The sequence below is a fragment of the Magallana gigas genome, chromosome 5 (assembly GCF_963853765.1).
Source record: "Magallana gigas chromosome 5, xbMagGiga1.1, whole genome shotgun sequence".
Taxonomy (NCBI): domain Eukaryota; kingdom Metazoa; phylum Mollusca; class Bivalvia; order Ostreida; family Ostreidae; genus Magallana; species Magallana gigas.
Window position 1 is genome coordinate 56,425,016 of NC_088857.1, and position 11,287 is coordinate 56,436,302.

At 34.3% G+C, this 11,287-nt stretch overlaps 1 protein-coding gene across 1 annotated transcript; it reads right to left on the reverse strand.

The window, feature by feature from the left end:
* Positions 1–6,651, reverse strand: LOC105345499 (uncharacterized). Its single transcript, XM_066083754.1, has 7 exons — positions 6,364–6,651; positions 2,871–3,117; positions 2,610–2,726; positions 1,873–2,518; positions 1,503–1,668; positions 891–1,291; positions 1–781 (listed from the first exon to the last, which is right to left on the reverse strand). Exons 1-7 carry the CDS (start codon positions 6,411–6,413, stop codon positions 132–134), a joined length of 2,277 nt encoding a protein of 758 aa, XP_065939826.1. The 5' UTR covers positions 6,414–6,651; the 3' UTR covers positions 1–131.
* Between the last annotated feature and the right edge of the window lie 4,636 nt (positions 6,652–11,287).

An 11,287-nucleotide genomic window follows, 5' to 3' on the forward strand; every position in this document is an offset into this window, starting at 1 on the left:
TTCTCTTTTTTATTGTGACCCTTGTTGAGATCCGATTAATCTTAAATTGTAGCACATTAAATAACATTTGTAAGAATCACATGTAAAGAAAGTATTTAATCATCACATTTTATAAACTGTTGTATACAGTTTCAAGAAGTATCACGTAACAAGTGTAAACGTACATCTTGGACTCCACCATTGTTGTTCATCTTTTTAGGAATATCAAGTGAACCCTGTTTCTTTTCATTTTGTCTGTAACGGATAATTTTGATGATCTCTTCAATTGGAGGCGCAAAGACAGCGTACAACGTACCGATGACAAGAACGATAAACAGGAACAACATCCAATAATACAACTGGTCCGCTGTCCACTCTTCGAATGAAAGCATTACTCCTGGAACCAAGACAACTTGAATCAAGACACAGACGACAGCGCATATATATGACATTTTGCGAGCTCTCTGGAAAATCAACTCCATGTCGCCTACAGTGACATTTCGTTCCTCTGGAAGTTCCCCGAGCTCTTCTGTGAACAGGTTCTTCCAAGAGTTGATGGGATTGTCGATCAGGATCATCTTTGTCCATTCTCTTTGCTCATCAACATTACTTTGTATGTTATGTGTTGCTAGGGACACTGTAACAGTAACGATGGTGCTAACCATAATTCCTGCAATACAAGCCGCCAGGAGACTGTAGTCAGAGGAAGTTGTCGTGAAAAAGTCTCCTAGTCCTTCGTCATAGGCCAATTCCGCCACAACTAGCAGACCAACAATAGAAGCCAACAATCCGAAGATGGCACCTGATAAAAGTATTATTCATAAATTCTGTTTAATGTGTTAAGCATCTTGATATAAATGCAGTTCGGGCAATACATTTATTTTTACCAATAAGCTTCAACATTTACTCACCCGATATCAACCCTTTGGATGTACATTTTGCCCACGTGAACGCCAAAACGAGAGGAGTAATGAAAGGAGTTAACAACGTTTCGAAAACAAAGAAAACCCAGGTCAAGTTGAGATTTAGGTAACATAGAATGATACCGTATGGAAGTAGAGCTAGGGCGATCCACATAATGCTCCGACTTTTGTACTGTTTCAACATGTCCTCGTAATGTCGATATTTGCCATGAGTAGGACACGTGTACTGAATCTGATGGCTTAATAGCCCTGTTAAGGACAACTCTATGTCGTCGTTGCATTCATTGCACACCGATGAGTGAATGCATTTGCATGCAATAACCTTCTCTTCTCCTTCTGAATTTTTCTTGTTTCCACATAACGGACAGGTTGAGGGTTCCAGATTTTCTCTGAAATAGAAGAAGATATATTACAGTTAGTTATATCTAAGAAGTCTAGTTTTGCATCATTATTGTTTAAAACAAGTAGTGCGTATGCTATGCTACCACAGTAAATAAAGACAAGTATGTTTATTACTGGAAGTTTTAAGTATTGCAAATGTTATGATACCACCGAGAGTAGAAACGTGTTTATTTATGTTAACAATACACTGTCAATAACCTGAAAGGACCAATGTAGGTTTTGTAAATATCGTAGACAAGGATGGAAGATATGGCCATGACTTCTCCTGATCCGGTGGCCATCAGCGCCATGAAAACGATCATCAGAAGGAGATAGGACCCGGATGCTCCAAGGACTTTTTCCATCACAATAGTTGTGATGAATCCTGGAAGAGTGTAACGTGTTTTGGATTTATTGAAATGCATTGAAAAACGGAAATTGACAGATAATGCCGGTATATATTGTTTCATGTGAAAAAAGTAATAAACCAACTGGATTTTGAATGTGGATTTATTTTATACATGTTTTTTAACGTCTGCAATATTCAGAGTATTTTTAACAAAGAATCGCAACCAGTTCATTGACTTACCGTTATTCATATCTAATTCCGATAAAAGATATGAACCATTTTGGTAACTCATTGATAGGTATGAAAGAAAGGTTGGTAGGGCCAAAGCATTTGGGATGGAGAAATATAAAAACGAGGCTATGAAGAACCCGATGACACCCTGTTCAGGTTTAGCCGCTATTCTACTCTGCCACATTGCCTGATCACAGCAGTTCAAAGCAAGGACCATGAAGAATGCTACGATACCATAAATCATTCCAGAGACTGTCCGAAATGTCAGAAGGGAGCTAGCAGCGTTTGTTGAGGGTCCCTGCACACATTTTACAGTTTCATATAATATATTGATGTTTGTTAAATTTCTAACGGAGTCCGAAAGATCTTCTGCTGGGAAAAGGAAATGCCACAAATATACGGTAAGCGCGATGAACATCAGACACGTGTTGAAGTAGGAGATGTAGAAAGCTGCCCCCAGTCCGCCTATGTAACAATACGAGCCAAACAAGGAAATCAGAATTATGACCGACAACTCTTTAGAAATTCCTGGAACTGCGCCCTCTAGTACGTAATATCCGGTCATTATCATGGCTGTCAAAGTGATGATGTTGGTGACTATAGCTATACAGCAGTAAACAATGTGTGCAGATTTCCCAAAGCGTGCCAAAATTGCCTACAAATTACAAGTAAATGATAATAAGAAGTGTCACCAATTGTTTTGTTTTCCTTTTAAATCAACCAAATAATGAAAAAAGTTGCATTGCCTGAGGGTATGTCTTAGCACCAGGAGCTTTAGTCTTGAAACTTAGCGTCAGACATGGAAACACTGCTATTATCATTGCTAGGCCAATCACGTAGTAGTAGATAGTACCAGCCCCAGACTAAAGAACAAGGAAGATCGTTAAACTTCAGCAGTAAGATGATAAATTGGAATCTACGGTTTCAAGCAATCATTGTGATGGATAACTTAATGTATAATTTCGTAAAGTTGTTTATTTCTGAGGTAAAAAAAACTCGAGCATTACAATAGTTGCGATGACGGATGTCTGCACGAGGTCCACAGGCCAGAGAACCTGGGAGGCGACCGTGACAGCGGTGAGGCTCGTAGTGACCCGTCCTCCTGCGTCAAACACAGTGTCCAGTCGGTGCTGGTCCTTGAAGACATAACGGTGGATGGCATTGTGGATCAATGCTACGATGATGGAAAGTCCACCGAACCCGACCACTATAAACAGGGTGGCATCTAGAGTGGATATCGATCCCGATGATTGACTGAAACCAAAAATATCATTGCCGTTAATTTGGCACGAATTTGATTCCCATACATGTTTATTGTTAAATAATGTACATGCTGAAGTGAAATTATCCTCTTGTTATCATGCAGTACTGTCTATAACTCTTCAAAAGAAACACTCTATATATTTAAAAGGGATGCAGTAGTCATACCAACTTTTTTGAAACACACTGTGGTTTCATTCTTTTCTTCTAATCCTTGTACGTAGGTAAATGGAATGAGAAATCTTATATCTAATACTCATTTCTATTATATAGACAGAAAAAAGGTGTATGGTTACATTATTTTTCTTTTTGAAAAATAATGTGACTGAAATCTTTTTTTTTTATATTGAAAGAAAGAAAAGATATGTATAATGTAGATTTTTTTCTACTTAAGAGGAGTATTAAAAATGTTGGTGACGGTAGCAGAATATGTATCGGCACAATACAACTTTGTTTTGAATCAGATAGGAACCTTGCAGCAAAATTGTTTATCACAATGCGACATTTAAATGGTTATTCAGAATTTTACATCCATGTACCTTTGATAAAAGTGAATTATTTAACAATTTGTAACTGAATTTATCTTTCAAGTATATGATTTTTTTCTGGATAGTAATCAGTATAAATAATTTTACAATATTTTATTTCCCAAAGTTCTAATATCTGGTGATATCTGTATCCGTCATAAATAGTATCGATGTAAATTTTTTATTGTCTACTTATTAGTCCCCTACCGGTTTTCACCGGAGGGGACTATAGCTTTCCTCTGCGTCCGTCAGTCCGTCTGTCTGTCCGTCCGTCTGTCTGTCTGTCCCACTTCAGTTTTCCAAACTTTTTTTCTTTACGCGTTTGAGAAATAATATGAAATTTGCTGAACAGCTTCAAAATCTCAAACTACAGATCAAGTTTACACTTTTGTAGCGTCTGGTTGACATATTTTCGAGAAAATTAATTGTTTATATTCAAATTTTTTAATGTTCGGGTTCGATATTCTGCATAACAGTGCATTGTTTTCACAATTTCAACAAACCGGTAGGGGACGTGTTTTGCTCAAGCAATACTCTCAGAATGCCTGTTTGTTATAGGTTTTAGGCCATTTGGCAAAAAAAAAAGAAGAAATTTACAGAAACATTTTGAGGTTAATTAAAATTATCTTAAACTATCAAATACCAACAAAAATGAAATATATAATGAGTTTCTCATCTATTTTTGAAGAAAAAGTGTTTTTAATTCCGGATAAGGTTCTATATAATCCCATGGATCAAACCTTATAAAGTGTAATGACTGCTGGGAATGTTATCCTTATAAAGAAAGTCGACAGAACGTTGGCGCGTGATATAAAAAATTAACGATGAAACAATACAGCAACACATCATCGCTGTCGCACCATCGCGTCATCGCTGTCGCGCCATAGCCTCATCGCTATCTCACCACCACGTTATCGCTTTCATACCATCGCGTCATCGCGCAATCGCTTAATTGTGCCATTGCACCATCGTCATTGCATTGTCGCGCCATCTTATTATCATCTTTTATCATGAGTTTCGCGTTATCGAACTATCGCTTCATCGCCATTAAACTATTGCTTCATCGTCATCGCACCATCGCATATCGATGCAAAATCGATAGTGCAATGATCGATGCGATAGTAAACTACATGGCCCTCTCCGGATTCCATAATTTTATGATGAACTTGTTTTAAAATTAGGTCCTTTAGACGTCGACTCTACTGACTTTTCACCGTAGGGTTGCGTCCATGAATATTGATTTGAATCGGGAGAGTTTAATACACCTGTTTATCAATTCGTTACGCTAAAGATAGTCAGCTTAATTTGCATTATGCCGTTTTATTTAATAGACGCCTGCGCCACTAGAAAATAACTGTTTAGAACGTTCCGAACAATTGAACGTTTTAAATTAGATATGAAGGCAACCTGTAGTAAACTTACAGTGTTGCGGGTAGATGAATTTCTGTTGATGATGTCTCTGTTTGGCAAATGCACGCAATTTATGTAATAACAATTTAAAATTGGCTTCAAAAGTTAGCATTTTTTAAAAATACAATAATTACTTTTTGACAAATTTGTTTAGAGGGAATTTTTTTTCATTTGATGTCTAAATTCCAAAATATAGAGACTGTGTATTTTTGTGTGTTTTTTTTTATATTGATTGTCTTTCGTGCAACAGAAAAGTTTTAAATGAAAAAAAACAGTACATGTATACATTATTAGGAACAGCATTTCATTTGCAGCTTTCGAAAATATTTAAACCAACTTTGATGGAGAAAAAATATTTAATAAATCCTATTTCAAATCATTTAGTGCCACCACATCATAATCCCAACCAAAATATAAACCGATTGCTAAAGCTGCTTATCGGATTTTTCGGTCATTACAGTATGAAATCATTTTTCAAACAAGCCAGTTATCTTAGAAAGTTATAGACATTCACCTTTATACGCCAGCAGAATCGATTTCCTTTCAAAGTTAGAAATATTCAAAGTAAAAAGAAATTATTTCTTTATTGAATTACTAAAACAACAACAACAACAAAAACCAAAAAACAAAACAAACAAAAACACCCCCCCCCCCAAAAAAAACCCCAAAAACCAAAAAAAAAACCCCACCAAACCAACCAATCAAATCAACGCAAATGTATCATGGGTATGTTCAGAAAGAAAACCATTTCGTTTCCTGTCCCGATTAATTGTGTTTATTTAACTCGCACATTATGCATCGATTGTAAACAAAACTTCAGATAGATTATTAACAATACTTGGAACTGTCTTGTTTTAAACAAGATATAAACAACATGTCAAAGAGTTCACTTGGATATGAACTTGGTTGGTTACGTGATCATATCCTGTAAAGCACGAAGAGCCTCTCAGAAGATTTAATCACGTACCGACCAAATTCATATCCCGGTCAATCTTTCAGATTTATTAAAATTCCCATGTTCTCATTTTCACAATTATCTAACCGTCAAATGATAAGCGTTAATCAATGTGACGTCATGGAAAAGTTTATACAGAATTGAACTTTTCTAGCTATTCTATAGGTTTATATATTTGGAAATATATTTGGATATGTAAATTTACAGAATTGAACGTTTTCTCTAAAATTGTAATTTTTCATATAAGGAACCGTATTTGCAAATGTAAAAATAATTGTATAAACTGAAAAAAGGATCATGAGCCACATGAAACGGTTTTAATGAACCAGTTTGTTAATGTGCACTCACCGTAAGCTGTCCGTGGGATAGCCTAGCTTCACTTTGCATGATTCGTTCATACCACTTTCTGAACAGTTGCTTCTTCGAGGATCCTCAGTAAGATTGGTATGCAGAACTCGAATGGAGACACATAGTTATGCAAATAATGGTAGGACACAATTTATTTGACTTTAAAATGTATGGAATCCGGATAGAGTCATGTGGTTCATGTTTGCATCGATGATGCTATAGCGATGGAGCGATGATAAGATAGCGTGGTGACGATGATGCGAGGGCAAAACAATACAATGCAATGAACGCGATGATACGGCAAAGCGATGACGCCATGGTACGATATCGATGACACGAAGGTGCCATAGCGACTGCGCTTAACAAAATTTTCACGGTGACAACCAAAGATAAAGATTTAATCAAATACGGATCTGCAAAAAAAAGAAAAAGATATTGACTTAAATTAAAACGGTAACGAGTAAAAACCGCTAAGCAATTACTAAAATGTTTTCCGAATTCAATTTAAAAAATTGCATATATTGTTACTGCGGACAAAACATGGGTTAACTGTTTCGAAGCAGTAAGAACCATCTAGAACAAAATTTGGCTAACTAGACACGGTAGAAGGCATGTAGTAGCCAAAAGAGTCATAAACACAAAAAGGTTATTATCATGTTATAGTATGGCAGTGCAAATTTCAGTGCCATAGGGCATTACCGAGATGATATACTATGCAAACTCCAAAAATATAATCCTAAACGACGCTGTCAGAATTTAGGCTTAGTTTACTTTATGTTAATGCCATCACATACATCTTAGCTTTGAAGTCGGAAAAAGACAAAGCCAAACCCCCATAATCTCCAGATCTAGCCCCTTTCATTTTTTTAAGTTTAAAGTTCTTATCCAATCATTGTAACGCTTGACTCAGCCACCAGTCAGTGCCCTAGAGGTCTACCTAAATCAGCGTACCGTGACACAGTTCAGAAATTGATTCAGGGGCGAAATTATGTACTTTAAACCGCAGAGAATACTTTAAAAAGTTTACTTGGATATGAACTTGGTTGGTCACGTGATCAAATCCTGTGAAGCCAAAAGGACTTTTCAGAAGATTTGATCATGTACCAATCATGTTCATATTTTGGTGAACTTTTTAACATTGCTGTTTTTTGTTTAATTTATATATGTTGACATCTGAGAGTAACAAACCGTCCAGAATCATTAATAAAACCATAAATTTACGTTTACATTGTTGCAACCATCAAGCGATAAGCGCATGCGGTTATCATTGTGACGTCACGAAAACGTTCATTCAGAATTTAACGTTCTCGTTATTCTAAAGAATCAAATCAGGAAGCAAATATAGGGGTGTGAAGTTAAAAATACCGCACAATACACATTACATATCTAACAAATCACCTAATGCAGCAGTTTCGTCAAATTCACACGTAAGCTTTGGATTCATGGGAGTGTTTGCGGTTGGTTTTAGCAAGAGTCAAACCACATTTTGAAATTTAATTTAAAAAAAATATTCAAATAAACTTTCTAAACATTCTTTTTTTACACTTTTCTTTTCTAAAAAATGAAACAATATTGCAATCGCATTGTCATATGAAAAGTGTTTGGGTCACTTTTTAGTTGTGCCTTGACTGGGATGAAGCGCTATCAAAAGAGAACATAAACAAAATACATATAAACATTTCTACTTTAAACAAAGTGACATATTTGAAACCAAATGAATAGAATATCAGACCGGATGTGAAAACCATCTAACCAGAAAAATCTTTAAAAGAGAAGAATGGTGGCTATACATCTCCTTTTATAAAACTCTGCATGTACAGTTTAGATTTAACGTACACAATATACATTATGACATTGCTAAAATGTTGATTTAATATACTTTAATTTAAATTCAAAAGGATATCATGTACAAAATAATTACATGAAAATTGTTTTTGATTTAAAAAATGAATTTGATAATTCCTCTATTGATCGACGAATCAAATAAAATGACTGAATTGTTTTCAGCAGTGATCGTTAAATTCATAACCCGCATGAATTATCCAAAAAAGCATATTATTGTTGATATTAATTTTACTTCTTTCTTTTAACACATTAAAAACTGATTGTAACAAGAGGCCCGGGGGCCACATTGCTCACCTGAGCAACAGTAGCCTTAACTCTGATCAAATTAGCAACTCAGTATTAAAATCAAAATATCTTGACGACTAAGTACAGTAGAATTTAAAATCTACCAATTTTTATTCACATATTTTTTTGGTTAATATCAAGCCCCTGTCTGCAATCGTTGCAGAAAAAATTACATAACCTGCTAACGCTGGTTATGTATTTTTCTGCAATGTCGCCACCTTTATATCCCGAATGAATCACCAAAGAAAGCATTTTATTGTTTGAATAAATAAACTGTACAAACCCTCGTTATTTTTTTTGTCCTAATAAAACCAGTTACCAAAACAACCTTCTTCCACTCCTGGTACCATGCGCGTGTTTCTTATCTTTGATGATCAATTTAAAAATTTTAATTAGACTTCTTTCATTGATGGATCAAATATCAGACCAAATAACTAATTTTTAATAGATAAGTTATTATCGTAATATTCAAAGTAATAATATAACAGCTTTTTGTCATCAACCGCCATATAGTGCCTATAATGGATAACAAAAATAAGTTTTTAACATATTTGGAAACTTAACGTTAAAACTAGAAAAGACCCAGCAGGATTCAAATTTTTGCAGACAAGTTGTTAACGATCTGATCTAATCTATGCTACGATGTTATTTATCATAATTCTGGGGGAAAATATTAAATTTCTACTTAAGTGTTTATTTTGCTTTGGAGTACGTGACAATATGCAGGCGTTCCATACCACATTCAAGCTGAAATTTGTGCTTTACATGGTTAGTTAACTAATTTATATAATAGTGCAAGGGATTTCAAATACTTGTAAAGTTTCTGTCATTTTAAAAGTTATTTTTTCATTTTCAGACTTACACTATGTAGCTGACCCTTCATTGACCCTGTGACATTTATATTAAATTTGTATTAGGAAATGTATATAGAGAGTTAACATGTTTATATGAGTTATAATAGGGAGGAAAGGGGAGGGATCTTAACCCTCCCCATCCCCAAGGTTTGTGGATTAGATACATTTCAGAATGAAGTCATGAACTTTATTCTTCATCAAATCTTCTACCCTATCATGACAAACCAGTAATAGAAAAAAGTTAATGAGTGTACTTTAATTTTGCGTAAATTACTCTATTTGTCAAGATATATATATATTGTATTTACGTGGATACAGATTGAACAAGATTTATAACTCATGAAATTATGAATGCATTTTTATTCTGATTGTTAACAATATAAATGTATAATTATATATACATATATATATAAGATGTAATATTTAACACAATATGTCCATCAATTTCAGAATTGCAAATCGGTTATTATGTATTTTCAGATAATCGTTTTGAAAATATAGACATTTTTAAATATGATATATTATCAATATATTTTTTTTTAAGTTTTCAAGATGGATTGTCTTAAAAATGCTGTACATAAAAATGTGATCAACAAAAAATGATAAAAGTTTTACAAGAACTTGATTTGGCAGTTGAAAAAATCTTTTGGGTCATAATTATCTACCTAATTTTGACAAATGAAGTTTTGTATAATTGAAATTTGCTAAACACCCTATTTCTGAGTTTGGGGCCAAAATAAGTCTGGTATGAATTAACTCCTTACTATTGTTATTGATTGTCAAACTGTGTTGACCATGCAGGGTAAATTTTTATTGTGTAGACGTCTTTTGTAAATTGTCATTCTGTTTAATTCTGCTGATCGTCAAGATACATACACCTGTTCCCGGGGTCATTCCAACCCCAATGATCAAGTCTCTTGAAAACCATTGCATCCTATATATTTTTTGTTCCTAACGTTTTAAGATGCATAAAATGTTAAGTAGTGGATTTTTAAAAAATGCTTGAGTTTTTGATATACAACATCTATGTAGTTTTGGAATAGGTCTTTTTCCACCAATCTGTCGTGCCCCATTGTTAGCAGACCTATTTTTGAATTCATGAGAAGCAGTATTGCCAATTAACAATTGTTACTTCCATACTTACGTCAACTCATCATATCTCAGTGAACTTGAAATAAAAGATACCACAGAGTCTGCGCCATCTGTATCATATTTGGATATTTTACAAGAAAATGACATTGATTGTAACCTAAAGCAAGAGGCTGATGGGCCACATCGCTCATCTGAGCAACAATGGCTTTATATGGGCGCTCAAAGAATATTGTGCCATATGGCCCCTCTGTAGAATAACAAAAAATAAATATCAAAGTTTACACTTAGATATTTTGCATATACTTAATCTTGGACATATTTATCTTTACAGAATACAATGGATTACCTAAAATAAGATCAATTGCAATATATGTGATTAAATTTCCGGGAGGGGTTCACGGTTAACTTCCAATTCCCTATATTTAGCCCCCCAATCACTATACAAAGCGATCAAATTACATGAGAGCATAAAGGTACATTTTCTCCCTCAACTTCTTACTTTTTATTAAATTTTGTTTAAAAATTTCCGATATGTGAAAAAAGAAAAATGTACCCCAATGCGCTCAATTCTCAAATTAAAAACATTCAATAATTTCATTGGTTTTCTCCATTATAAATGATTGTCGTTTCGTTGGCGTAAATTCATTTTGTATGACGTTCATAACCCTTACTCACTTGACTGAAGAATAAACTTAACTGAAAAATGTTGGCACATGATATGTTAAAGAGCTATAACTGTAATCAATGTACTGACAGGCATATCGCTATATTGTATTAAGGTCCACCAATTTTTCATCTTTAAAAAAAAAAACCAATCAAATGGCTATAAACAAAGATGATTTTCTGCT